Source organism: Suricata suricatta, chromosome 8 (assembly GCF_006229205.1).
Source record: "Suricata suricatta isolate VVHF042 chromosome 8, meerkat_22Aug2017_6uvM2_HiC, whole genome shotgun sequence".
In the NCBI taxonomy this organism is placed as follows: Eukaryota; Metazoa; Chordata; class Mammalia; order Carnivora; family Herpestidae; genus Suricata; species Suricata suricatta.
In genome coordinates, this window is record NC_043707.1 from 33,472,247 (window position 1) to 33,499,382 (window position 27,136).

The 27,136-nt window shown below is 44.7% G+C and overlaps 2 protein-coding genes across 4 annotated transcripts; one reads left to right on the top strand and one right to left on the bottom strand.

The window, feature by feature from the left end:
* Positions 1–456: 456 nt before the first annotated feature.
* Positions 457–26,924, bottom strand: EIF2AK1 (eukaryotic translation initiation factor 2 alpha kinase 1). 3 transcript variants are annotated; one of them, XM_029948268.1, is made up of 13 exons: positions 26,713–26,924; positions 20,804–20,962; positions 18,087–18,220; positions 17,080–17,117; positions 16,310–16,409; positions 15,539–15,619; positions 14,354–14,453; positions 13,301–13,355; positions 12,708–13,029; positions 11,138–11,276; positions 8,006–8,106; positions 1,196–1,301; positions 457–705 (listed from the first exon to the last, which is right to left on the bottom strand). In XM_029948268.1, exons 1-13 carry the CDS (start codon positions 26,828–26,830, stop codon positions 572–574), a joined length of 1,587 nt encoding a protein of 528 aa, XP_029804128.1. In that variant the 5' UTR covers positions 26,831–26,924; the 3' UTR covers positions 457–571. The 3 variants fall into 3 exon arrangements, with proteins under 3 accessions (XP_029804128.1, XP_029804127.1, XP_029804129.1); XM_029948267.1 differs by having other exon boundaries at positions 546–705; positions 1,187–1,301; XM_029948269.1 differs by having other exon boundaries at positions 552–705; positions 1,187–1,301; positions 11,138–11,249.
* On the top strand, positions 3,121–7,246 carry ANKRD61 (ankyrin repeat domain 61). Its single transcript, XM_029948271.1, has 3 exons — positions 3,121–3,411; positions 4,521–4,615; positions 6,137–7,246. Exons 1-3 carry the CDS (start codon positions 3,193–3,195, stop codon positions 7,080–7,082), a joined length of 1,260 nt encoding a protein of 419 aa, XP_029804131.1. The 5' UTR covers positions 3,121–3,192; the 3' UTR covers positions 7,083–7,246.
* Positions 26,925–27,136: the final 212 nt, after the last annotated feature.

The window sequence follows — 27,136 nt, forward strand, 5'->3', positions numbered from 1 at the left end:
AGATGAAGTTTGACAAGCTGCATAAAATGTGTTACTTTGCCTAATAGTTTTTCTAGAGAAGGAGGTCTTTACCAGATAGAATTTCAGGAAGAACCATGGTTTTTTTCTGACAGTTCATTCCCAGGCACTAAAAAGCTGAAGGATTCATCAAAAGGAAGAACATTTATTAGGCTGTTATTTTGAGAAATGGGTTTACTTTGACATTCCTTAAAGGAACAAAATGGATTAAAACTCTTCAGTCTCTTCATTCTACTTCAAAGGAATCAAAGGCCACACTACCCTGTGGCATTATTTAGCTTTTTAAAAAAAAAAACCGGAGAACAGCAGGCCAACACGGGCTTCCTGAGGTGGATGGTGACGTTCTCAAGGGGAAGCTCTTCAAAACCGATTTATGGCACCCACGGATTTACAGGTGGTAAAGTAGCCTAAAAATCAGTGCCCTCAGACTCTGCTGAAAAGCGAGGTTTCCTGTTTCGGGGGTTTGATGTAACAGACAACCTACCCTGCTCCGTGACCTCCCCAAACCCCCCTACGCGAGAGCGTCCACCGCCTTTATTCACTGTGCTGTTACTTACGACTGCAGACTCAGTCTAACCAGAGGGAGAAAGGCAGTGAGTATTACCTTGGCATCATACTCGGATCCTTCCAACTGCTCAGGGGACGCATACAGACAGGTACCCACTCTGGAAGTGTGCGTGGGCATTCCTACAATTGGAAAAGCAAGGTATTAAATACTGCAGAGTTCACACTGTCTACACTAAAGAACACCGACTGAGCAGGGCACTATAGCCCGGGAGGCAACGATGGTTGCTTCTTATTCTTATCTTACTTTTGCTATATTTAGTCTCTGTGATTCTCCCTAAGTGCAGGGGCGCCTGGGTGGCTCAGTTGGTGAAGCATCCGACTTTAGCTCAGGTCATGATCTCAGGGTTGTGAGTTTGAGCCCCATGTCAGGCTCTGAGGTGACAGCTCAGAGCCTGGAGCCTGCTTTGGATCCTGTGTCTCCCCCTCTCTCTGCCCCTCTCTCTACAGGGAACCCCTGTACACTTCCCCCCACTCCCACTCATACTCTGTGTCTCCTCAAACTGTAACATTTTAAAAACTATCAACAAGTTCCATCATGCCTCTTTTTTCCTTATTGCCAAGAAAAAAAAGAAAGAACAGAACACAACGAAAATAAACTTACTCTTCCCACCTCTATCGATCCAGTCTGTGTTCTTCTGTATGATGTCCGTGCAGGCCAGACCAAAGTCACCTATTTTTACTTGCTGATCAGGGCCATGAAGAAAAATATTTCTGGGCTGTAAACAAACAGAACAACTCCTTGGTGTTCTTAAATATTAAAAATGCGTAGGTGTTAAGAGTTTTCAACTCAGGAGCAAGAAACTCCTCAAAAATGAAAGATTAGACAGGTGGTTCTAAAACTCAGCTGCACATTAGAAGCATCAGGGGAGCTTTAAAAAAAAAAAATCCCAAAGTCCAAGCCATTCCACAGACCAAAATCAGAATTCTTGGGGGTGGACACAGGCAGCAGTATGATTTAAAAGTCTCCATGTTGGGGTGCCTTGGTGGCTCAGCTGGTTAAGTGTCTGACTCTTGATTTCAGCTCAGGTCATAATCTCACACTTTGTGAGTTCAAGCCCTGCACTGGGCCCCAGGCTGGCAGCATGAAGCCTGCTTGGGATTCTCTCTCTCTGCTCCTCCCCCACCCATTCACCCATGCTCTCGCAAAATAAATTGCAAAAATTTTTATTGATTTTTGAGAGACAGAGAGAGAGAGAGACAGAGCATGAATGGGGGAGGAACAAAGAGAGAGGGAGACACGGAACCTGAAGACAGGCTCCAGATTCCAAGCTCTGTCAGCACAGAGACTGACGCAGGGCTCGAACCCACAAACCATGAGATCATGAATTAAGCCAAAGCCAGACACTCAACCAATTGAGCTATCCAGATGCCCCTCAAAATAAATAAACTTTAAAGAAAGGATAACAGAAGTCCCCATGTTACTCCAAATTTGAGAACCAGTAACACAGAGCACACTTAGTTCACAGGTGGTCATAAGCCCTGACTGGATTTCAGAATTCCGAGAACCTTAAAAACTATTCTTCTCCGGCGCCTGGGTGGCTCAGTCGGTTAAGCATCCAACCCTAGCTCAGGTCATGATCTCCCAGTTCGTGGGTTTGGGCCCCAGCGAGACTGTGTGCTGACAGCTCAGAGCCTGGAGCCTGCTTCAGATTGTGTCTCCCTCTCTCTCTGACCCTCCCGTGCTCGTGCTGTCTCTCTCTGTCTCTCAAAAATGGATGAAAAACATAAAAAGTAAATAAATAAATAAAAATAAAAACTACTCTTCTCCAACAAGTCAAAACTGATTTTATTCATTTATTTTGAGAGAGAAAGAGAAAGAGCAAGCAGAAGAGGGTCAGAGAGAGAGAGAAAAAGAGAGAGAATTCCAAGCAGGCTCCGCATTGTCAGCAATGAGCCCCATGCAGAACTCAAACTCACCACCTGGGAGATCATGACCCGAGCTCAAACCGGGAGTCAGACGCTTAACCAACTGAGCCACCCACGTGCCCCTGATGTCTTTTCTTAATGAAAACTTTTGATTCTTGTGCGAAGCTCCCAGATGATTATGTTAGCCAGGGCTGGAAGTGACATGGTCACACTGAAGGTATGCATTCAGCTCTATCCAAGCACCCAGTGCAGACCCAAAACTTCTCCCAATGGAACCAGTCCTGCGCCGGCAGAAATCTGCGCCCACACAGGAGATTTTCTACTCAAAACAAAACTATCTTTAGGTTAAAAGTTGGCTTTTCTTACTTTAAATGTAATAACTTTTTTATTTCCATGTACAAACTCCTCTGTTTTAGCTTTGTTCTTTTTTAACTGTCGCCGAATCTCTGGAAAACAGCACAGAAAGGATCTTATGCACAGGATGGTAATTTGGGTATGTTTTTGGGATTGCACGAAGTCCCCAAAACCATGTTTCTGTCTGGCACTGTAGGACCTAAGCACAAAGCTTTAAAAAGGGGGCTGGGATAGAAAAAGGAACCGTGTCCACAGACACAAGCCTCCACGATTCTAGGACAGTTCTAGAACGGAACTGAAGAGATCATAATGAGAATGAAACGGGCCAATTCTGTCACAAGTGTCCCCTGAATTTCCAACAAGTCCCCACTCTTTGAAGTTTTGCTCATGGGAAACATAACCAAGAGAGGCAGCAGCAGGGAGGTGGCAGCCGACAAGGCCACAGCCCCGGAGGAAGGGCCAGACTCGGCCCCCCACATCAGACTCTACGAGGCCATCATGAGGGAGGACTGCGTGGCCATCCGGGTGCTCCTGAGAAGCCACCCTGTCAACCAGCCCATAACCATTGGGGCCAACTCCACCAGCTACCGGCTCCTTCTAAACCAGGTACCCTCCTTCCTGTTCAGTCACCTGTAGGGAAAAGACCGCGCTTCCTCAGAAGGCCCGCCACCTACCTTCTGGGGGCTCCTCGTGGCGCCACCACGCCCACGGCCTGACGCGTGGCCCCCAGCGCACTGCTCGGCCCCTGCCACTTACCGCAAGCGCACGGACATGCGGAAGGACTAGAAAGCGTGTGGTTGGCGGAACATTCACGTCCTCTCAGATAACGGTGATTACAGCTGTATGGCGGGATTATTCCCCCTTTTTACCCATGCTTTACTGTTTTCTAGATTTTTATACAATTATTACCTTTGTGATTATTTTTGTCGAAAAGTCGCCCTATCCCTAAGTCCGCCTTCTTCCCCCATCCTGCAGTCCCGCTGTAAGGCGACCGCTTACATACACATGTGTTTTAAGAACTGGTATAAGCACCTTGCCAGTCGCGGGATACACGCTGTATTATCTGTGAGGCCCCAGAAACGCGGGTGCTACTACTGAGATGATGACATCGGCACAGTCTTTTTTTTTTTTTTAATTTTATGTTTGTTTATTTTTAAGACAGAAAGAAACACAGCATGAGTAGGGGAGAGGCAAAGAGGGAGACAGAATCCAAAGCAGGCACCAGGCTCTGTGCTGTCAGCACAGAGCCCAATGCGGGGCTCGAACCCACTGATCGTGAGATCATGACCTGGGCTAAAGTCAGAAGCTTAACCGACTGAGCCACCCAGGCGCCCCTGGCACAGTCTTAAAAAGCACAAAATCATACTTGTCAATCGCCCTGCAGCTTAATTTAAGGACTGAGTTGGTAGCAGTTACCATTAACTTTCCCCTATGCGCTCCCCCCAAGAATCAACTTCCAAAGCTCTCAGTAAGTGATTTCTGTCGCCTTGGTAAATGTGCATTTATGTAAAATACAGGTTTTATAATATGAAACTCACTGGTTTGGGGTCATTTAAAATGGTCAAAAGGAAATTTTCCATGCACATATCAGAAAACATAACTGAACTGAGATACTAAATCCATAGACTTCCTCTGCAATCAGTGAGGTGACAGAACGGTTACTAATCCCCGCACAGGGCTTCTTGTAACGAATTTCGGTTTCTCCCCCGACGCAGATGCGGCCCGTCATCCCCATTCATCTGGCTGCGGAACACCGCAAGGCGCTAAGTTTGCTCTGTTTGCTAGAACACGGCGCTGACCCAGAAGTAAGGTAACTCAACAGGGATCATTTCTAAGCGAGGATACGCCGGAGTTAGGTGTTACTCTTCCCAGCCACGTCCTAACTCACCCATCCTTTGGGGGTTACGGACTACAAAACACGAGGTCTTGAATGAACCCATTTCCTTACTGACTGGATGGGAGGCTCTGAAAACCTGGCAGACAATCAGGAATGCACACCAGTCGGCCCGCTGAAAGTGTCCTGAGAATTAAGCGCTCAGCAGTGATGCTGTGGAAAAGGCATGAAGTCCTGGTCACAGACCTCAGGGAGTTTAAATCCCTCAGTCAGGTGTGGAAAATAAGTAAACAGGAAGAGACCATGGATCTTCTTTTCATTACCTGCCCCTAGCCTAGAAAGTATGCTTCATGAGAGAGAAATATGTGTCACTCACAAATATGTCTTCACCATTTAGACCAACACCTGGCACTAAGTGCCTAGTAACTATTCTCTAGTGAAGAAACAACTTCTTGGCTCCATAACTTTACAAGAAAGTAAAGCCCCCGATCCTCACCATGCTCCAGAAGAGCCCCCCAACCTGGCTGGTTCCCACCCTCACCTCCACACACCCCTGCTCAGCTCTGTAGACCCTCGAGCAGTCCTTCCACAACTGGATGTTCCCAACGTGTCCCCCTCCTCCACACGGGCCCCTCAGTGCACCCTTTCCGACCACAGGCTGCCCGTGGGCCCTCATACCCCTTAGAACTTCACCCACATGCGATCCTGGCCTGGCTACTTAGACATGTTTAACACCTTTCACACTAGATGTGCTGTCTTACTCTATCCCTCCCTACCCAGGTCTTATGCTACATAGATATATGTGAACTGAAAATCATTTCCCAGGTTCAGCAGAGCAGTCAGATGTTCAAAATAAACCTTCCCTTTTCTCTGCCACATAAATCAACTTTGGAGACAACCTGGAGATTTCAGTAGAGCCCCACACGAGGGCCACTGCAGAACCCTCGTTGCACCGGGGTTGGGGTGGGGAGTGAAGACGAACTGGCTTCACTAACTGGTGACTGTGGATCCCCAGATTCGACCCAGTCTTCCGCACAACCTACTCACACATGGGGAGCAGATACAGGGCCGCTAAGAACCACGTCGGCGGGCGTTCTGGCCCGGCTTGGCTCAGCTCTGTGGCGACACAAGGCCACACCCAGGCCCACGGAACTCCGGCATGGCCACTAAACCACAGCACTGTGGGAGGTGCTAGGGCCCAGGATTAACTAACATGCAGCCTCCAAGAGGCCGCAGTCCCAACAGGGGTAACAAAACTGAAACTGCTGTAGGAAGCCAGGCCCCTCCATGCTATGGCGCTCACCACCCTGTCCCCCCCAAAACGCCGTGATATCCTGAGAAACTAAATAGCCATGCAGCTTTCCAAGCACCTCTCCGAGGTAGTTGAGGGGAATCACCTCAAAGAGACATTCCCTTCTTGAGACATTCCCTTCTTTGTGTAGACAGAGTGCAGATGTTCATAGATACAGTGTGATCTGTGATGAACAACTATTTCAGGGACGCAAGAGGCCTTACCACACTTCACCTGATGCTGCTGCACTGGCCGATCATTTCCACCACGTGGACAAAACCGGAGAACAGAATACAAAGTATCCTGACAGAGATCCAGAATAATGCTGTAAGGTGTCTCCGCATTTTATGCGAATACGGAGCCCAAGTCAACGCTTGGGTAGACAACATCAACAAATACTCGCCCCTGCACCTGGCCATAACCTACGGGACCTACCCAGTGCTCTCCATTTTAGCCCAGAATGGTGCCCACGTCAATGCCATTAACATATCCAGCATGACCCCGCTGCACATGGCTGCAGACATACTGAACAAGGAGATGATGGAAACACTGATTGCCTGCGGGGCAAACGTGAACTGTGCCGTCTCCTCCACTGGGAACACGGCCCTTAAGCTGGCGGTGTGCACAGCGTCGAGCAAAGCAGGCCGAACGCTGGCTGCGGGCGTGAACTGCATCCGTCTGCTGCTGATTCATGGGGCCCAAGTAAACGCTCGGGACCACGAAGGTCAAGCAGCCATCCACGAGGCGTGTTTTGGAGGCAGAGAGGCAATTATCAATCTCTTGCTTGAATTTGAAGCAAATGTTAACCTACTAACAAGAAACGGGGAGTCTCCCATCTACATGTACCTTCAGCGCAGTTCCAACATAAGGGACACGGCCCTTCTGGCCAGGCTCCTGGATCGCTCTTATCCTTTGCGGCTGACCAATAACCAAGGAATTCTACCTGCAGGAATCATGCGACCAGAATTCCACCTCTTAAGGGAAACCCTAATAAAACTCTCTCAAAAACCCTTATCCCTGGAGGACATCTGTAAAAGGAACATCAGGAATATTTATGGGGAAAAATACAAACAGCACTTGAAGCAACTTCTCCCCAAAAAGATGTGGGATTCTGTGTATGGTTGTCATGACTTGGCTCACCTCCTGAAATAGGACCCCAGGGTGGCAGGGCCACAGAATCTGAGTGACTCGCCACGCAGTTTCTGGCTAAGCCACCTACCCAGAAAATACTAAAACCCTCAGTTTGTACATCCCAGATGTACAAACCATCTGGTTCTTAAAACTTTTGTCAAAAAATAAAATGACTGGCACATTAACTTTTTTGTTCCTAAATTTTTTTTAATGTTTATTTTTGAGAGGCAGGCAGACAGACAGAGTGAGAGGGGGAGGAACAGAGAAAGAGGGAGACACAGAATCCAAAGCAGGCTCCAGGCTCTGAGCTGTCGGCACAGAGCCTGAAGCAGGGCTCGAACCCACAAAGCGCGAGCTAGTGACCTGATCCAAAATCGGATGCTTAGACTGAGTCACCCAGGCGCCCCTCCCAAATATTCTTTTAAATACATTTTCCACAATTTAACTTTCTGTTCAAAAATAAGCTACCTAAAACTCTTCTGTCAAAGAAGTAAACATATTCTTTCTTGATAGCCTGTTGTGATTAAAAATTAGAATAAGCATAGATTTTTTTAAACAGCAGGAAAAAAAACTGGCCATATTAAGTTCCCTTGAAGATACACAATTATAGAAACAGGTATTACCTCTAAAGCTACAATAATATATGAGGCTTTTTGTCTGCATTAAATACATTTAACGTCATCAATTACATATACTCAGCACACTTACTACCTGGAAAAACAGTACTAATCTTCCAGGAAGAATTCTCGAATGCCCAAAGATCCCTGCCTTTAAATTCAATCTAAAGTTCTGGACCTGTGGGATGATGACTTACACATAAAAATGATAACCCTCTAAGTAAATAAAAGGGGATACATAATTTCATCTACTTCAACGAACCAATGCCACCCCGATACCTCCCTGTCACCGCTGCTTTCAGCGACTTTGCCTCCTGCCCCACTTACCTTCAGATCTCGGTGTACAATTCCCATGTTGTGTATGTAAAATACACCTTCCACCAATTCTTGAAATATTTTTGTTGCAACACTGGCCATAACATAAGGACCTTCAAGTAAAAAAGGAAGTTCTATTACTCTAATTGTCTTTTTACTCAGTACATTAACATCTCAAGGTTACATAGTTCTAAATTCATTAAATACATTAACATCATTCAGATTTTCAACAAAACCAACATTCCTAAATGGTTAGAACTTAGCAGGAAGGGCTCCTCATGTTGCAAAGAAACAATCACAAACCGCACCCTAGTGAATGGACTTGGTGTCACGGATTTCACTCAGAGCCCCTGTATTAATTACCTTGTAAACCATCCTCGGGCAGCAAGTGACTAGATTAAATTAGGTTTAAATTTTCGACCCCTGACACTCCTGACAGCTAACAAATCTCGTGTCCTAAACCCACTGTAGATTAGAAACATTACAAATAATGGAGTAAAAAACAGATAAAGTAGGTTAGCTTGAGAAATGAGCCTCCATTATGTGGGCATTTGGAATGCTGCGGTTTCCAAAAATGACTGACAAATGAAAGACGATGCATGCGGAAAAGCAAGTAATTTAATTCACCTGTTACCATGATGACGTAATGCCCGACTTTAGAGGGCAGAAAAGTTCTGTGGAACTAAATCAGAAGTTGATGAAGACGAGAGTCCTGGAGGTTTCTGGCTAAGCTATTTTGGGGATATCATGATGGGAACTAAATGGCTTTCTCCCATCAGCCACTGTAAACCTCAAACAGACCGTTTACCTTCAAGCACAACATGAGACGTGCTCCCGTCTGGATGAGCTACCGAATTAGCAGCTCGCCGACCCCACGCTCTCCTGTTCCACTGGCTACATGTACCGCAGGGAGCGCAAGTCCTGAGCCCGGAGCTTGCGAAGGCAGAAAACTACGCGCGTGCATGCGTGCGTGGAAACAGTACCACTCACAAGTACCTCTACGACCACTGCCCCTCACACCCAGGCCACGGCCTCCTGTCCACACAGATGAAAGGAGGGCTTTGTGACTTTCACAGCCTTTCGGGACAACGACCGTCCTTGGGTCTGTGGGCCCCAGCCAGCCGGTTTGGTGTCAGACCCGGGCCTGATGTGGCAAGAACGCACTGCACCCCTCACACCGACTGCTTCAATCCTCACACCCCATCGGAGATGATCCACATTTCACAGGGGAAGAAACAGGCGGAGAGCAGCTCCCCGACTTGACCCAAGCCGTACAGCCAGTGAGTGCCAGAGGCGGGATGCAATCCCGGGTCTCTCACTTCCGGACTGTTGGGAAGGACTCGTGTAAAACGACACGCGACCGACCCAAAGGGATGCACACGGTGCTGGAGTCCTACAAAGTGAAACCTTATTTTAAAGTATTTTTAAAAGAAAAATAGGTATCATGCCAAAAGCGATCCCTACACGTCTGACCCTCACAGTTTCCATGAGCTCACTCTCCTGGATGATGTAAATCGGAGCCATCCCACACATCCCACACATGTTACTTATTTTCCAAACAGAAGTTTAAAGACCAACAGCTCCATACAGGACTTTAATAAGCCATCCTTCTCCTTGTGGAGACGTCCATGTATGGCACTCCAGGGCCCGCGCCGCCGCAGACACAACTCTCCAGGGTACTGGAAACACCCCGCCCACTACTTGCCACGACTGAACTGAGCAAAGGGTGCCGGGTCCCGATGACCTGGCACACCAAACACGACGTGGGGAGAGTTGAGGAGATGCCTGAGGGAGGCGTTCTGTTTCCGCTTCCGCTGGAAGCTAATCTAAGATTCTGGGTGGGTTAAATAACCAAATATAGGGTGATAGTGTCATTAGGAGTGAACAGCAAATGATTAATACCCAATATTTAGCTGAGGCTTTACTTAAAATCCGGTCACTTGCATCCCCAATTTTTATGACAGAATTCAGTGATTTTCAACTCTGGCCACACAATAAAATCAACGAGAGAATTTCCAAAAAAATACCAAAGGCCAAACCCTATCCCAATACCAATTACATAAAAATTACTGGTGCAGTCTCAGATAACATCCTTACTAAAAAATAGACTTTACTTGTTAGAACCATCTTAGGTCTACAGAGAAATGGAGATGACAGTGCGGTTCCCACTTACCTACACCCCGTATCCCATTATTGTCACCTACATTACCACAGTACATCTGTCACAATTAGTGCAGTGACACTGATACATGTCCACAATCTATTCAGACGTCCCTAGTGCTTACTGAATGTCCTTTCCCTGTTCTAGAACTCCATCCAGGATAGCATATTACATTTAGTTGTCATGTCTCCCGAGGCTCCTCGGGTCTGTGACAGTTCCTTAGACCCTTCCTATGTATGACCATGACAGCCCTGTGAAGTCCTGGTCAGATACTTCGTAGGACGTGCCCAGACGGAGATTTGTCTGATGTTCTCTTATAACCAGACTGCACTGCGGATTCGGGGGAGGAAGACCCCCCACACACACGGGCCCCTCTCGTCGCCCTTCTCAGGGGCCCACACTCTGAACAGGAGTTTTCACTTCTGATGCTGACCCTGAACACCAGCCAAAGCCATGTTGGTCAGCTTTCTCCACCACCGTTATTCTCTCAACGACACCTTTTTGAAAGCTCCCTCGGTGATTCTAATGTGCAGCACAAGTTGAGAACCAGTGTGACAGTAATTTTAAAAATTATTAACCTAACAGAGTATTTCGAGAGGACATCTAACCTCAGAGGAAGGAAGGGGATCTGGAACTTAAAGGAGACGAACTTTTCACCACCTACCCCTCTGTAAGCATTTAAGGGTGTAATTTTCCAAGAGTATCAGTTTGTCACATTTTGAGAAATAAAATATTTAAATTTCTTCCTTGGAAAAAATTCTAAAAGACCTTTTTTGCCCAAAACCAGTAACCTGAACTCTAGTATATTACTGCTTGGGTATCAACAAACTATGTCTCTCTCTATATAGACCTCCATTCTTGAAAAATGTTGAAATAAGCACCATTGCTTCTTTGTGTTAAAAAGGTGACGTTTTCCCCTAAAGCACCTGGAGGCAGCGTGGCAATCTCCCAGCCCCGCGTCTCCAGATGCGTCCGGTACTCACAGGCAGACTCGTCCACGCACTCCGGGCCCCGCTGGTTTCTCTCCACTATCCAGTCCCACAGCGAGCGCTCGCACAGCTGCATCTGGATGTGCAGCATCAGGTGGTACTGCACCTGGGGGGCGACACGGCGGGCTCCCACCTGTGCACGATTTGCTCACATCATTTAGTCAACAGACACTCCCCTGCCACCTCTAGGTCAAGCCCTGGGCTAAATGCTCAGGAAAGAGGACAGGCTAATGTCTGCCCAAGAAGGCCCAGAGTCCAGGGTAGGAGACAGAGAAATAAAGGAATACCAAAAACGCAGTGTCATAACCCAAGGAGACCGGGGTAGGCCCAGCTGGAAAATGAGAGCGGCTCCTGAATGGGACACGGAGGCACGGGGGTGGAAACTATTTGGTCTGCTCACAACACAAACAGTTTTGGTTTTTTCATATTTATTTTTGAGAGAGAGAGAAACAGAGCATGAGTGAAGAAGGGAGGGCAGAGAGAGGAATACAGAGAATCCGAAACAGAAGGGAGGGCAGAGAGAGGAATACAGAGAATCCGAAACAGACTCCGGGCTCTCAGCTGTCAGCACAGAGCCCAACATGAGACTCGAACTCGCGAACTGTGAGATCATGACCTATGCTGAAGTCAGAAGCTTAACCGACTGAGTCACCCAGGCACCCCCGATGTGAACAGTTTCTAAAGCTAAGACACGGGATCAAAGAACGGCTGTATGGTGGTCTACTCTCCGTGTACCTCAACATATACACACTGTGGTGGCTCTGGTGTGTCCGCAAATAACGTGGTCGAAGAAAAGATAAGCAAAACTTCAGCTTGCTAGAGCCTGTCTGTTAGGTGCTGAGGAAACCCCCCAAGCGTAATACAGAGAAATGAAATGGTTTCAATCAACAGTCCCTCAGACTCAACTCCTCTGTATTCAGAACAATCTGCTCTAAGTTGTGTGTTTCGTGAAAGGCACGTGCACAGAGCCACACAGTCCTGGGCCGCGAGAACCCATCCTGCGTGCCCACGTGCAGACGGCGTGCGGCTCTGTAACCCCAGCACGCGCGATTATGTGTAGACTCTGTTCATGTTTCAGGGTTTTGTTTGTGACACTCATACTCAACACTGGCGAGAGTATGTGGGAGTCTCACTAACATATTAGTGTGACCGTCAATGAGAGTGTCCTGAAAACACACTTGGTGATCTCTCCTCTCCTCTCTCCTAAAGCCATGTTCCGAAATACAGAAAATCTTTATGCACAAACATGCGTATAGCACAATGCTATCACGCAACAGAAACGGTGTGAACAATGCTGCCAGCTCCAGGCGGCACAAATAAGAAGATCTAGAGAAGGCCAGAAAAGGATTGGTAGGAGCTAACTAAGCTAAGGAGGGAAGACCCAAAACAAGGGTGACAGGCCGCAGGACGTGGAAGGGAGAGGCTAAGGCAGAAGAGGAGAGGAAGTAGGGGAGGGTAAGGCAGGCTATCAGCAGGAGGTGGGGGGCAGCAAGAGGCTGTGTCCTCGACACAATTGCTACGGGTGAGCATCGAAGCGTCAGTAGACTCTGGGAAAGTTACCTACCTCTGTCTGTCCCGACAAACTTAAGTTTTCAAAGGATTCCTCCATGGATGTAAAATTCTCTTCTAAGTCGGAATGATGCCTAAGTGGCAGCTGATGTTCCACAATCGATGAGGAAGGCGAATCAGCCAAACCATTTCCCTGGAGCAAACCGGATGAGTCCAATTCACCGGCGGCTCTTGTAACAACACTGGTGGTGTAATTCACTGATCCGTTATTCTGATTTTCAATGCCATTTTCTCCTAAGGACTTTTCTTTCTCTGAGGTAAACTCAGCGAAGATAATGGATGAGCTGTTACTTTCGTCATTGTTAACAGACTGATTTCTGGAGAGGAAAAAAAAAAAAACCACGAAAGCTAAAAACCAATATAGAAAAAGATCAAGAGTAACTCAGCTGTCTCCTCAAGCCCTCAGAAGCTTAACTGGTAAACTCCTGAAGCAAATGATATCTGATCTTTCTAGCAGCAGCATTTACTGAAAACACTGACAAGAAATGGCTAAGAGAAGGAAACAACTGAACATTTGCAATGAAAATGACAAAGACGTCCCAGTGGAGGTTATGTCTAACCTGTCAAACCAAGCCCCAGCACACACACCTGTCGTCCTGGTCGGAGATCACTTCCAGAGATGGCAACTGAATAGAAATTCTATCTGCCAAACAAAAACAAAAACGTATCTTCAAGCGGCCCAGCTTTCTAAGTCATAGTCAAAGGCAGAGCTAAAATCACGCCAAATGAGGGGCACCTGGGAGGCTCAGTCAGCTGAGCGTCTGACTTCAGTTCAGGTCATGACCTCACGGCTTGTGAGTTTAAGCACCGAGTCAGGCTCTGTGCTGACAGCTCTCCTGCTTGAGATTCTGTGTCCCCCTCTCTTTCTGCCCCTCCCCTGCTCATACACTGTCTCTCAAAAACAAATAAACATTAAAAAAAATTTTTTTAGGAGCACCTGGGTGGCTCAGTCGGTTAAGCTCCCGACTTCGGCTCAGGTCAGATCTCACGTTCGTGGGTTCCAGCCCCACGTCGGGCTCTGTGCTGACAGCTAGCTCAGAGCCTGGAGCCTGCTTTCGGTTCTGTGTCTCCTTCTCTCTCTGCCCTCCCCCTCTCATGCTCTATCTCTCTATCAAAAATAAATAAAACATTAAAAAAATTTATTTAATAAATAAAAATAAATACAATAACACCAAATGAGACCACAGGTCTAAAAATGTTAGTGCTTTCTGGCAAAATACAACAAGCTTATTCAAATGCCTGGCACATTTTAGGAACTATAAAAACAGAGCCATCCAGCTATGCCCAAAGTGGGGGCGGGGAGCAAACTCTCTGCCGACGACCCGAGAGCAGCTCCAGTAGGTTCTGTGGGCCTTACAGGGCCTTACAGCTCCTGGGCTCTGCAGCTACAGTGCAAAAGCGGCCACAGCCGATACTCAAATGAATGAGGTCTGGGACCTAACCAACCTTGCTTATTGACATGAGATCTGAATTTCAGGTAACTTTAACAACATAGCCTTCTTTTGATTCCTTTTAAACTATTTAAAAATGTTAAGAAAACACTCTCCACTTGTGGGATGCACAAAAACAAGGGGTGGGCCGGGAGTGGCCCACGGGCCGGTGTCTGCCAACCCTCCGGCTACATCACCTGCCGCTGCTTACCTGGTATCGGGGCCACATGAACATGTTCTATCCACGCGGTGTGGTAGCCCACGATGCTGGGGTGCTGAAGGCCGGCCAGGACCTTCACTTCCCGCAGTACCTACAAAGGGAACCCACGCCCGGCATTCACCGACACCGGGTTACATGTCTGTGACGCCAAAATACCACTTGTTTCAAGCAAAACAATAAAAATGCATCTGAACAAGGAACCTACACTATGTTAAAATAATTGTAATATTATTGAGCCAAATGGAATTGTTATAGCGACAAAATAACATACATGTACTTAGTGCTTTATACTTCAAGTATTTATATTCATTCTCGCATTTTACTCCTACCAGTCAGGCCAGTGCACGCTTTAGCAGCACATATACTACTAGTGAGTCCAGTCCCTGAAGGTAAATAAAACCACTGCAGTCACCACTATGTCAAGGATGGGAGACAGAAGTGGCTTAGAGGATGAGGTCATTTGCCTGGGACCACACAACATGTCAGGGGGAAAACCAGGACCTGTGAGCTCATACTTACAAAACAAGCTATACTGTGTATGAATAATTTACTTTAAAAATCAATTTCTGCAGCAACAATCCTGAAATGTGGTCAATGAGGAGTGTCTATAAAAAATTACGTCAATGGCACCTGAGTGGCTCAGTTGGTTGAGACTTCAACTCTTGGTTTCAGCTCAGGTCATGGTCTCACCTCACAGCTGGTGAGATCAAGCCCTGCATCAGGCTCTGCACTGACAATGCAGAGCATGCTTGGGACTGACTGACTCTCCCTCTCTCTGCCCCTCCCTCACTTGCACTTTCTCTCTCAAAATAAACTTAAAAAAATTAAGTCAAATATAAATTTAGTTTTGATGTTTATTTTACGATAACCCATACTGTAACCCAGTCAGCAAACTTGGCAATTCACAACACTTAGTATTAATAAAACATTTTTTGAATAAAAGTAAGTATTAGAGCCTAATGAGCACTGGCTGATGTATGAAACTGGAACCACTATACTGTACAGCCGGTACCAATAGAGCGCTGTATGGTGACTGGAATTTAAATAAAAACGTAAACCCCCCCCCCCCGCAGAAAACCCCACAACATCTAGGATTTGCCAAAAACACACATAGAACTGTTTCAAAAAGACTTAAATACTCAGTTACTCAAAACAGATACACTTAAAAATCCATACCTTCATACAATCTGTTTTAGTTGCACCGTTAATCAGGATTTTCTTAATTGCATAATACTGACCATCTAATTTATTCCTGACCTAAAATATAGAGGAAAAGAGAAAAGAACATTGTGCCATTAAGTTCCACCTGAACAGAGTAATTTTTTTTTTTTAATGTTTATTTATTTTTGAGAGAGAGAGAGACAGAGCATGACCAAGGAAGGGTCAGAGAGAGAAGGAGACACAGAATCTGAAGCAGGCTCCAGGCTCTGAGCTGTCAGCACAGAGCCCAACGCAGGGCTTGAACTCACAAACCATGAGATCATGACCTAAGCTGAAGATGGAAGTTTAACCGGTTGACTGAGCCACCCAGGTGCCCCCAAAGAAAGTTATTTTAACCTGAGCTATGTTCAGGTAAGTTGGCCATAGCCAACTAGACTAGAAGCTTCCAAACTGCAGTGCAACTCTAACTCCTAGAGACTCTAGGTCTGAAAAATGAGAACGTTAGCAAAAAAAACTATGTAAGGCCCGAAATACAAAACCACAACTTTCTTCAGTGATATGTTTTCAAGAAAACTAATACGGTTTCTGGAATCTGCCCAAACCACCAATGTGGTTGGGAAAAAGCTACAATCTGCCTGCTTCTCTATAAATGACAGATCTCAATGAAAAGTAAGCCTATGTGATTTCTAGGAATTTCCTTTGAGCACTTTAATAATAATCCTGGAAACAACTTCTCAAAGTACACATATTCAGTGTAGGAGGTCAAAACAAACATGTGGAAACAACCTTGTACACTCTTCCGTATCCACCTTTGCCTAAGACAGCAAGCTCTTCAAATTCATTTAAGTAACGTGAAGTCTGTGCTTCGAAGGTTACTTCCCTTGATCTAAAAGTGAAATACAAACAACCAATCAATATCGAAACACAAGAGAACCAAGTACCCAGGGTATTTCACGTTCACTGTATTAACCTACCAAACCTTACTTATCACTAAATTACGATGATTTGAAAAGATGAACCAAAATGACGCTTTACATTCTCTAGGAAGAAAATATTTGCTGAGCAAATCAACATGTAATAAAGAGAGCGAGGAGGGGAAAAAATAAGACAGCAAAGGGATCATTAACCAAGTAATCAAGTTACCAGTAATTAGCATTCCAATTAGAAACTCTCAATGTTGTAAAGCAGGAATACTAAGGATAAGTAACAAGCAGCAGTTGATTAGCTGAGCTCAGTAATAAATTTACTTAAATTTTTTCATGAGAGCAATTACAGATTTTAGACTAGCATCCCCTTCATATAGCCAAAATTCAATGTTGTTCCACTGATAGAGACTGGGTGTCAGTGCCCTCAATAAAGGGGATGAAGAGGAATGAGAAGTAATGCAAATCCTGGACCAGTAACTAATTTCTGAGAACAAAGCTTTTATTTTTATAAACTACCCTAACTATATTATTTTTAACCTCAAAACTCATTTCTGACTAATTCAGGATTAGTTCTTACATTCTTTTGGATAGCGTACTCTTTGCACAATCACAGAAGTATTTAACACATACCTGATCTTCTGGATATGAGAAGCATCCTCACAAGGATCCTAAAATCAGAAAATTCCTTTTAAAAGCATTTTGAAAAGTTCATGGAATGAGGAATCTTGCAAAATTCGTGTGACATCCGTGTCATGTTAACAGTCCCAAATGCTCACACAACGTTTTTCAAGAAAGAAAAACACTCTGGCTTTTTTAGTATCACCTAGGGGTTTACGACTGAAAACACTTCTCTCTTAACCAAAAGATGCACTGACAAAGTTGAGAACTCACCACGGAGCTCTATCAGCATAGTTCTAGCTTTACCTTCAAAATACATTCAGAAACGGACCCCTTCTCACATCTCCACCACTACCACTCCTTGTGGTTAAAGGCAAGTCAGATCACGTCACTCCCTGGCTCAAAATCCTGTAATGCTTCCCATTTTATTCGGAGTAAAAACCAAAGACGCTAAAACAGTCTCAAGATCCTACTCCATCTGTCTGTCTCACTGCCCTCCTTCCCTACCTCTACCCATACTCTCCCCTTGCCTATACTCCAGCCAAATGGCTGCCAGTGGGCCAAGCATGCTCACCTCGGGAGTCGGGAGTCGGGAGTCGGGAGTCGCTGTTCTTCTGCCTGGAACGCTCTTCTTCCAGAAATGTGCGGGGCTTACCCTCCGCTACAGCTCCTCCCTTAAATAAGTTGCCACTCTGTATAGAACTCACACATGTCCTAACTGCCTCCACTGCTTTATGCTTCTCCTTAACACTTTCCACCACGTAACACCCCCTTTATCTTTATATATTTTTACATTTCTGCTGCTGACTGCCCCTCATCAGAACACAAATTCAAAAAAAAAAGACCATACGCTCCATGAGGGCAGGTGTTTTTGTCTATTTAGTTTGCTGCCTGAATCAATAAATATTTGTTGGATAAATTAAGGTTAACATTTTCATAAACCTGTATTACAATCAGGACTTCGAAATGCCTTAATTTCTCCCGAAATTAAAATGTTTTGGTCATATACGAAGGCTTACCTGACGAACTCGCTCTTTGGCGGACCTCATCAAGTGGGTAATAGCTCTGTTGTGATGCAGTCTCAGCGAGCTAAACTCATCACTACAGGTAAAAGACGACAGCAGCCCCATTTTGATAAAGGTCTGACAAAGCACTAGAAAAAGAACATGGAAAACTACTATTAGAAAGGCCATCAATAAGATGACAATTTTAAGGAGACTAAAGAGTAATAATAGCCTCTATTAAAAAAAATACCTCTGAAAAAAGTTGTTTATACACACATTGCAATTTGGAGAAGGAACAACTGGCACTTGCTGACCAGGAACAAGTTTACATGGTTTACCACTCGTTTACTATGCCTGGCCGGCTGGTAAAGCCCTAAGTTGTTTCTACAAAGGCAAGAATGTTAATCTTCTAACATTCAAATACAAGCCCTTTCGCTGACAGGCAATGAAGCCCAAAAGAGGCAAGAGTGAAAATGTTATTAGACAACCAAAGTTGTTCTTGATTATGGACTCTCTCTGACCAACGAAGAGTACATGTGCATAAACACCAAATAAATACCAGGGGAAAAGTCACAATACCAGGCTCCTCAGAAAAACAAATTTTTACAGAAGTCCTTGGCCTCTATTTATTCATAAATAAATAAATACACACACCATAGAGAATATTCTTATATTTTATATGGACTTCATTAGATTATCAACTAATTAAATGACATCAAAAACATTTTAAATATATTTTGTTTAAAAGTTCGGTCACCTAAAAAGGAATTCAAAGGTATCTTAAAATCAGCAAGATTCAGATTTGCTTCAATAAGGAACAAGATTACTATCATAATCTGCTTCTCTATTCAACGAACTCAATAATCCCCAGCTACCAATGTTCTGGAACCTACAGGACACCCCTTTTTGCACAACCCACCTCCCCACCACTCATTCAGAAAAATAAGTGTACATTCGTACCTTTTCCATGTCCCACCGAACTCATCGAAATAATCATCTGCCTTTAAAAACATTCCATTCTAAGATCGCATAAAGGTATTCCTAACACTAAACAAGACTTAGACTTTTTGGTAGAGTCTGTGGCTGGCTGGAGCTATTAAAGAGGCCACAATGCTCTCGATGAGCTGGACCAGAAATCTGCCGTTCTGCTCACTTCTGGGCTCAAGTTCCTTAATCACATAACCTATGGCAACAATAAAAATAAACATTCCAACCATTGTGGTATAAGAAACATACTTGGTCTTATCTCCTAAAACTCACACAGCTCCTAAAATTCTTGTGATTTCCCAAGTGCTGGGGGTACAAGGAGCATCTTCTGTTCTAATATTTGGTCTTCGATCTCAGTTCCTGACACAAGGGCTTCTAAGACCCTTGGCATCTCCAGTATGATGAGTGTCTTTGTTACACTGACGAGATATAATGGGGGTCCCCCAGGCAGTTTCGAATGGGGACTGGTCACCAGAAAGGCCAAGCCATGATTAGAAGCTTGGAACTCTGAGCGCACCCCTCCACTCTCCAGGGAGAGAAAAGCAGGAGATTGAGTTAATAATTGATCCGCCACTGTGATGAAGCCTCCATAAAAATCCTTCCAGTAGAGAACTCAGGGAGCTTTTGGGAGAACACATCCACCCACCAGGAGAGTGATGCACCCCAACTCCAGGGGGACAGAAGCTCCCAGACTCTAGACCCCTCTGGTCCTCATCCTGTGTGGCTCATCCTCATCTGGCTGTTCACCTATCCTGGTAATCATACCCTCTACTGTATAATAAACCAGTAAGCAGAAGTGTCTCCCTGGGTACTGTGAGCCAATAGAGCAAATTACCAAACCTGAGAGGTCGACACTTTATAGTGAGCAATTTATAGCCAAGCTGGACACAAGTATGGGTAACGCGCGGACACTAGGGACTCACTACTTGCCAACTGGCATCCAAAATGAAGGCAGTCTGTGGGACTGAGCCCTTAACCTGTGACATCTGACAGTAACTCCAAAGAAACAGTGTCAGAACTGAACTCAATTGGAGGACACCCAGCTGGTGTCAGAGAAGTGGTCAGCACGGGGAAAAAAGCCCACACATTCAGCATCAGCAGTATCTAGTGTGTAGAGGAGAAGTTTCCTGTGCAACAACAGAGCATGCGGCTCTTCCAGGGCTCTGGTCAAGAACTAGTTCAGAATGGGGGCACCTGGGGGGCTCAGTTGGTTAAGCTCCCAACTTCAGCTCAGGGCATCATCTCACAGATTGTGAGTTCGAGCCCCGCGTCAGACTTTGTGCTGACAGCTCAGAGCTTGGAGCCTGCTTCAGATCCTGTGTCTCCCTCTATCTCTGCCTCTTCCCTGCTCATACTCTGTCTCTCTCTCCTTCAAAAATAAACAAACATTAAAAAATTTAAAAAAGAAAAGAAGAACTAGTTCAGAATGAGTACCTGTGATTTTCGTTCACTGCTCACCCACCAAACCACGACAGATCATCAAAAATTATATGAACGAACATGTTATAGAGACCAAAAAAAACCTATCTTTTATTTGTTTAAATACACATAATTACATGGTTAATCTCTTGGAGTCCTTGATTATATTCGTAGGCAATTACCCACAAAAAAATATAAAATGGATTCAGGAAATAGAAACTATTAGTGGTTATTTCAAATGTTTATATACCAGTAGCTTCTCAGACCCACAACATCAAACATCGTATTTCTGCAAGGCTTGTTTAGCAAGATTTACTCTTACTAACATTTAAACACTTGTCTTGAACGCAGAGGGTTTGGCTCATGCACATGGCTCAAGTGCTCCAGCAAAGAAACAAGCAACAGTTGGTTTGCAACCACAAAAGGGAAAGTCGGCTGTTGTAGGGGTCCTTTTAACACCTGGAGTTCTGCTGGGACATCGGATTCTAAAAAGTAAAAGAGGAAAAATGTTACTGGTAAACCTATTTCATAAAGACAAAGCAGCAGATTCTAAATAATGCAACACAAATTATTTACATTTAAGGAAAAAAAAGCAAAACAGTAGTTATGCCCAGTGGGGTTAATCAAGACCCACCTTCCAGAACTGAGTTTGGAGTTGAATTCTGGAAGCTGGAAGACTAGCAGAAGCATGCCATGGAGAGGGGAGAGGAGAGTTCGGTAGTAATGACGTGTGCAAAGGCAGAAATAGGTAAATGAGTAACTCAACATTCAAGCAAACGAGAGGGAATAGGATGGCTTCTTTCCCTCCAGAGGACAGCCGAGGCCCATGCATAAAGAAGCAAGTTTGAATGGAATACTACATGGCCATGAGAAAGAATGAAATCTGGCCATTCGTGGCAACATGAATGCAACTCGAGGGTGTCATGCTAAGTGAAGTAAGTCAGGCGGAGAAGGGCAGATATCATGTTTTCACTCATAGATCTAACAGGAGAAACTTAACAGAGGACCATGGGGAGGGGAAGGGAGGAAAACGAGTTAGGGAGAGAGGCAAATCAGGAAAGAGTCTTGAATACTGAAAACAAATTGAGGGCTGAGGGGGAAGGGGAAAGGGAGGGAGGTGATGGACACTGATGACACTTGTGGGGAAGAGGACTGGGTGTTATATGGAAACCAACTTGACAATAAACTATAAAAAATAAAAATAAAATAAAATAAAAATGTGTAAAAGAGGGGAAAAAATAAAGAAGCACATTTGGCAGTGGAAAGAGGACACGGGAGGAAGGACGGAAACTACCTGAGGCACGAGCCGCGTGCCCACCAGGTGTTTCAAGTGCACATGCCCCTTCACTCCTCACAAAATAGTGGAAGGGAAATGCTACTGTTCTCACTTTACAAATCTCATAAAGAGGTTAAGGAACTTGTAAGCAGACAGGTCAGAATAACCTCCAAGGCTAAGGTCATTTAATTTGAAAGAGAGCAAGCGAGCAGGGGAGTGGCAGAGAGAGAGAAAATCCCAAGCAGGCTCCGTGCTCTCAGCAGACCCCAACATGGAGCTCAGACTCCCCAGCTGTGAGATCATGACTTGAGCTGAAACCCGAGTCGAATGCTTAACCGACTAAGACACACAAGCGCCCTGAGCCCATCCTCTCTGCTACACAAGACCGAAGAGATGAACAAGTTGGCACTTCAAGCTGAAGGTTCTAAGTTCTCGTTTACTTTTTACTTCATATGAAAGAAAAATGTTTGAGGAAATTGTTCTGGAAACATGTAATAGGTAGACGGGAAGGAGCATGCAACAGTCAACAAGAACCTAGTAAAGGAGGTAAATGAAAGAAACATGGAGGAAAGAACAGGTGCCAGAGATGTCAAGAAAGAGATGCACTGGCCAATTATACAACACCAGGAAAAGGAAAATGGAGGCGTTAATGGGAGTGAAAACTGTAAGAGGGGGCATTAGAGAAAAGATGAGACCTTGCAAACCCTAAGAGCTGTGAACCCATTCAATTGGAAATGCCCTGCAGAAACAGAGACCTGCTAAAAATCCTCCCCATCTCAAATATTCTATTCTACCCTCCTCTATAATCTATTAAGGTCCTAGAAAAGTCAGTTTCCAAATCCAGACTTCATCTCCAATTTCCTCTCTAACTTGTAAGGAGACCAAAAGAACACCTGTGAGGTACGGAGATGTGCTATTCGTTGTAAATGAAAACTTAACCAAGTCTGGGCCTGAGGAAAGAATGAAAAATGCACCCATGTAAAAACCTCTCTACGTAAAGACATCTTAAAGTTAAAACGTGAGTCACAAATTCAGATACAGTACATCAATCTGTACTGTACATGACACGAAAAAGAAAAGATAGTAAAATTTATACAGAACTCTTATAAGCTAGTAAAAAAATTAACAGTTACAATTCAAATAGGTTTAACATAACTAGTAACTAATGACATACACATTAAAATAACTATGGTACCAGAATTTGCCATTAGATTGGTAATATTTAAAGCCTGGAGGAATGCCCGGGTGGCTCAGGTTAAGCTTCCAACTTTGGTTCAGGTCGGGCTCTGTACTGACAGCTCAGCGCCTGGAGCCTGCTTCAGATTCTGTCTTTCTCTCTCTGCCCCTCCCCCACTCCTGTTCTCTCGCGTGCTTGCTCTCTCTCAAAACTAAACAAACATTAAAAAAATAAATAAAGCCTGGACTACATGGTGTTGTTATGTGCACAGAAAAGCAGACATTCTCAATCACAAGGTGGTAAAAGTGTCTGCAACTGCCGGCAGTAAATACAGAATTTAAAATGTACAAACATTTGACCCAGCACTTCTAGTTTTTTGAAACATCCACCAAGAAAATAAGTAAACAAACCACAACAAATACATAAGATGTTTAGTAAACCACTGTTTAGAATACTGAAAGCTTGCTAGATAAGTTATATACAAAGAACAGGATAGTATGCACCTGCTGGAAATGATGGTGTTTAAAAAGATAATCATGAACAGCCCATTATCCAGTCAAAGGAGCAAGAATAAAGCAGTAATACTAATGAAGGTGAAGTGAGACAGCTCCATACAAACCAACACAACCTCTCTGGTCATCATTTTATCAAAATGTATAAAAACTTTTTTTAATGTATTTCTTTAACCCAACAAATCCCAGTTCTGTACATGTAGTCTAAGGAAATAATCAGGTATCAATAAAGACTTTTGTGGGCACCTGGGCAGCTCAGTGGGTTAAGCGTCTGACTCTTGATTTCAGCTCAGGTCATGATCTCATGGTTGGTGAGTTCGAGCCCTGCTGCTGACAGCACAGAGCCTGCTCAGGATTTTCTCTCTCCCTCTCTCTGCCCTTTCCCTGCTCGCTCGCTCTCTCTCTCTCTCTCTCTCTCAAAATAATTAAGCATTAAAAAGAAATTAAAAAGCAGAACATAAAAGATTTATCATACTATGATCATAATTTAAAAATACATTTATTTCATAGGTATATTTAGACAATAGAAAAAACAAAACAAAATCTCTGCCCCTTCTGTTTTCAACAATATATCAGTAGAATTTGTGCAAGAAATGAAATTACAGTGAACATGCTGTTTTACAGTCTGCCTGTTTGATCCTTAGAATCTAGGACCTTAGTATCTAGAAATCCACCCGGCTTACAGCAGCCCTCCTTAATATTTGCAAATGAATACACCAAATTGCTAGAAGTGAGTTCTCTGGGATGGGAGTACTGATGGCTTTCTCCTTTCTCCTGTATTTCCTTAAATTTTTCTTAATGATTTCTCTAAATGTTTATTGTATTTGGACAAACTCAGATAGAAATCTTTAACCCATTCATGGTATCCTTGACAATATTGTTTTTTGAAATTTTTGAGAGAGGGGGCAGAAGGAGAAAAATCTTAAGTAGACTCCATGCTCAGCATGGAGCTTGACACAGGGCTCATATCCATGAACCTTCTTGAGATCATGACTTGAGCTGAAATCAGGAGTTGAACGATAAACCAACTTAAGCCACCCAGGCACCCAGCCAACAATAGTTTTAAATGCGAGTCATCAAATAGTCTCTAGCTGTGCCAAAATGTAAACAGTAATCTCTGGGTAATCAGATTGTGGTTTTTAGATTTTCTTTAGGTTTTTCTATAATTTCAACATCCTCTGTAATGTGGAAAAAAATTATTTTTAATATACTGAATTGCAAACAATGGTGAGATGATGGTCAGGAGAGTTTTCTGCTTCTCAATACTCATACTTCCCTATTTTCTACAATGATTAAATTCTACCTTTCAATAAGAAAAAAACAAAACAAAAAAATGACTGATCAGTGGACTCAAATGAACCAACTAAATCAAGAAAACAGCAACTGTAAAAAAAAAAAAGACCAATGGACAAATACTCAAACGCAGGAAGGAGTAAAACTGAAAGGCAATGAAGGCAAACACTGAATGCTTCCCGTTTGATCCTGGTCAAGTAGAAGAAGAAGATCAAAGTGGCTAACAGGAAAGATGAGGTCAGGTCCTCTTATAAAAGAATAAGAAATGGTATGAGGTCCTAGGTCAATTAGAGTTCTAGAATTCTGCCAAGTAGGAGGTGAGTAGACAAACAGGAAAAGGATCACCTACTTCAGGCTCCTCAGGCAAGAAGGATCTGAGTAAATGATCCATTATTAAATGAAGGAAGAACCTGGAGAATTAACCTGAACCAAAAATTCTGGAAAACTTGTGTCAGATGAAAGAAGAAAAACCAAGGAGTCTGACAACAGGCTTACTGTTGCTCTCCCTGCTGTTCTGGGAGCGGGTGGGGCAGACATGCAGTAACTGATCAAAGTTGGTCCCTACATAACAGACTGCTGAAGAACACAGGTTTTAGAGTCAGACCTAGGTTCTGACTTATTCTGACTCTACCATAAACTGGTACACATCATATAGATGGCCTTCAAGAAACCCTGTAATGTTCTGTTTTTAAGTCTACTAAAAATATTTTCCATAGACCTTACTTTTCACATAAAAAGATATGGATATTCTGGACGTCTCTAGAAGAAAGGCAATACGTAACCACCCCAGTACTATTAGTAACCTAGTAGAAGGAAGTTTTCCAAAGCTTATCTAAGATCACTCCCTTCAAGAATATTATCTCTCCTTTGCAGAAAACCTTATCGCAATGTTACAGAAAATACAGACTTGCATGTTTACAGCTAGGACTTTTCCTCTGACTAACACTTCACCTAACACTGAGCAGCCTTAGTAAACCAGGTTTCACGTGAAAAAAAATCAGTTCATTAAAGAAATAGTTCTCTTAAGACTGTTCTCTATCAATGACTTTAAATTACCACCGCAGTCTGCATTTGTCTCTCTTTAGGGTCAAGAATTATAGACAGTATCGGGGTGAAGTTCAAAGGACTTAAGGTATAAATTAAACTTTTCAACCTGACTTGCACCTTCAAATCCACTGCAACATCTTAATATTTGTTTCACGCTTCAACTGTGTATTCCTTGTAACCATCCTAACTGCCATAAAGTAAAAACCTCCCTGAATCAATGTATTCATTCCTGGTGGCACAATGTAACTTTAAAAACTGCCAAAACAACTGGTAGTAATTAAAGACCCTTTAAAAAAAAATAGTGGATACTTTGAAGTGGTTAGAGTCAATGGCTTAAGTACCTCTCACTATAAAATAACTTGCCTGACTTAACGCTGTATCTCCTAGTAACCAAGGCCCACCCCCCACCCTACCCGCCCCCAAAAAAACTTGGGGCATTGTTTTTCTTTAAACCGAACAGGGTGATTCCCATACAGCCCCACTATGAGAAGTCTTTAGCTCCCCTACCAGTAAGAAGCTACGAATTTAAACGCTTAACCCAAACTGTTCAGCGTGTAAGGTCTGGAAAAATCTCCGTCTAGTAATTTACAAAGCTCATTCTCAACGTCCGACAAAACCACAGGGCTCGAGAGCTGGAAAGCAGCCCGAGGGAAGTCTTACCACGTCCGGAGCCGAGTCCGCAAAGAAGAAACCACGGAACAGAAACGTAAACAAACCAATGGGTAGTGGACGCTCTTTTCAATGAATGTTTACCTTTCCCAGACCAACCGACCGGCGCCCCCCGCACTGCATCGCTGGGCCGGGGTCCAGCCGAATTCGCCCCGGGGCTGCGGCGAAGCTTGGGGGTGCTCGCAGCACCCCCGCCGGCTCGGGAATGAAGGGGGGGGTGGGTGCAAGAAGAGGGCCGCCGCGCGATTCCGAGTCCCTCACCATCATACTTGGGGTCCGAGCCGTCGGCCGGGAACTCGATGGCAGGCGGCGCAGGAACAGCCTGCGCCCCATCGCCCTCTGCCTCGCGCTCCGCGGTCCCGGAGCCGCCTCCCAGCATCGCCCGCAGCGCGCGGGCTACTGCCCTGCCCGCCCGCAGCTAGCAAAGCACCCACTCACTCCGCACCAGCTACGCCCGCCACCGGATCCGGAAGTAGGCCCTCGCAAGGCGGAAGACGCGCCCCGGCCTCCCGCGCGCTGCCAGCCGGGGCGGGCCCTACCGCAGGCTCCGCCCTCTCCTTTTCCAGGAGGAAAGGATGGGCTGATTTGGTGCCGGCGCCCTAGTGCATTGGTCCTCGCCCGGTGGCCAGTGAAATGTGGGTGCGCGGTTCTTGCTACACCCCGAGTCCTCTACCTGTCTTCACGC

Bases quoted from the DNA above. Each gene is read 5' to 3' on its own strand.
- EIF2AK1 (XM_029948267.1), bottom strand. From the start codon at position 26,830: ATGCTGGGAGGCGGCTCCGGGACCGCGGAGCGCGAGGCAGAGGGCGAT. The intron at 13,030-13,300 runs GTGTGTGTGCTG...TTTCCTCTCCAG, and splicing joins ATCTCCGACCAGGACGACAG to AAATCAGTCTGTTAACAATG. The intron at 8,107-11,137 runs GTGAGTACCGGA...TTTTACTTGAAG, and splicing joins GTGCGTGGACGAGTCTGCCT to GTCCTTATGTTATGGCCAGT.
- ANKRD61 (XM_029948271.1), top strand. From the start codon at position 3,193: ATGGGAAACATAACCAAGAGAGGCAGCAGCAGGGAGGTGGCAGCCGAC. The intron at 3,412-4,520 runs GTACCCTCCTTC...CCCCCGACGCAG, and splicing joins ACCGGCTCCTTCTAAACCAG to ATGCGGCCCGTCATCCCCAT. The intron at 4,616-6,136 runs GTAACTCAACAG...CAACTATTTCAG, and splicing joins GGCGCTGACCCAGAAGTAAG to GGACGCAAGAGGCCTTACCA.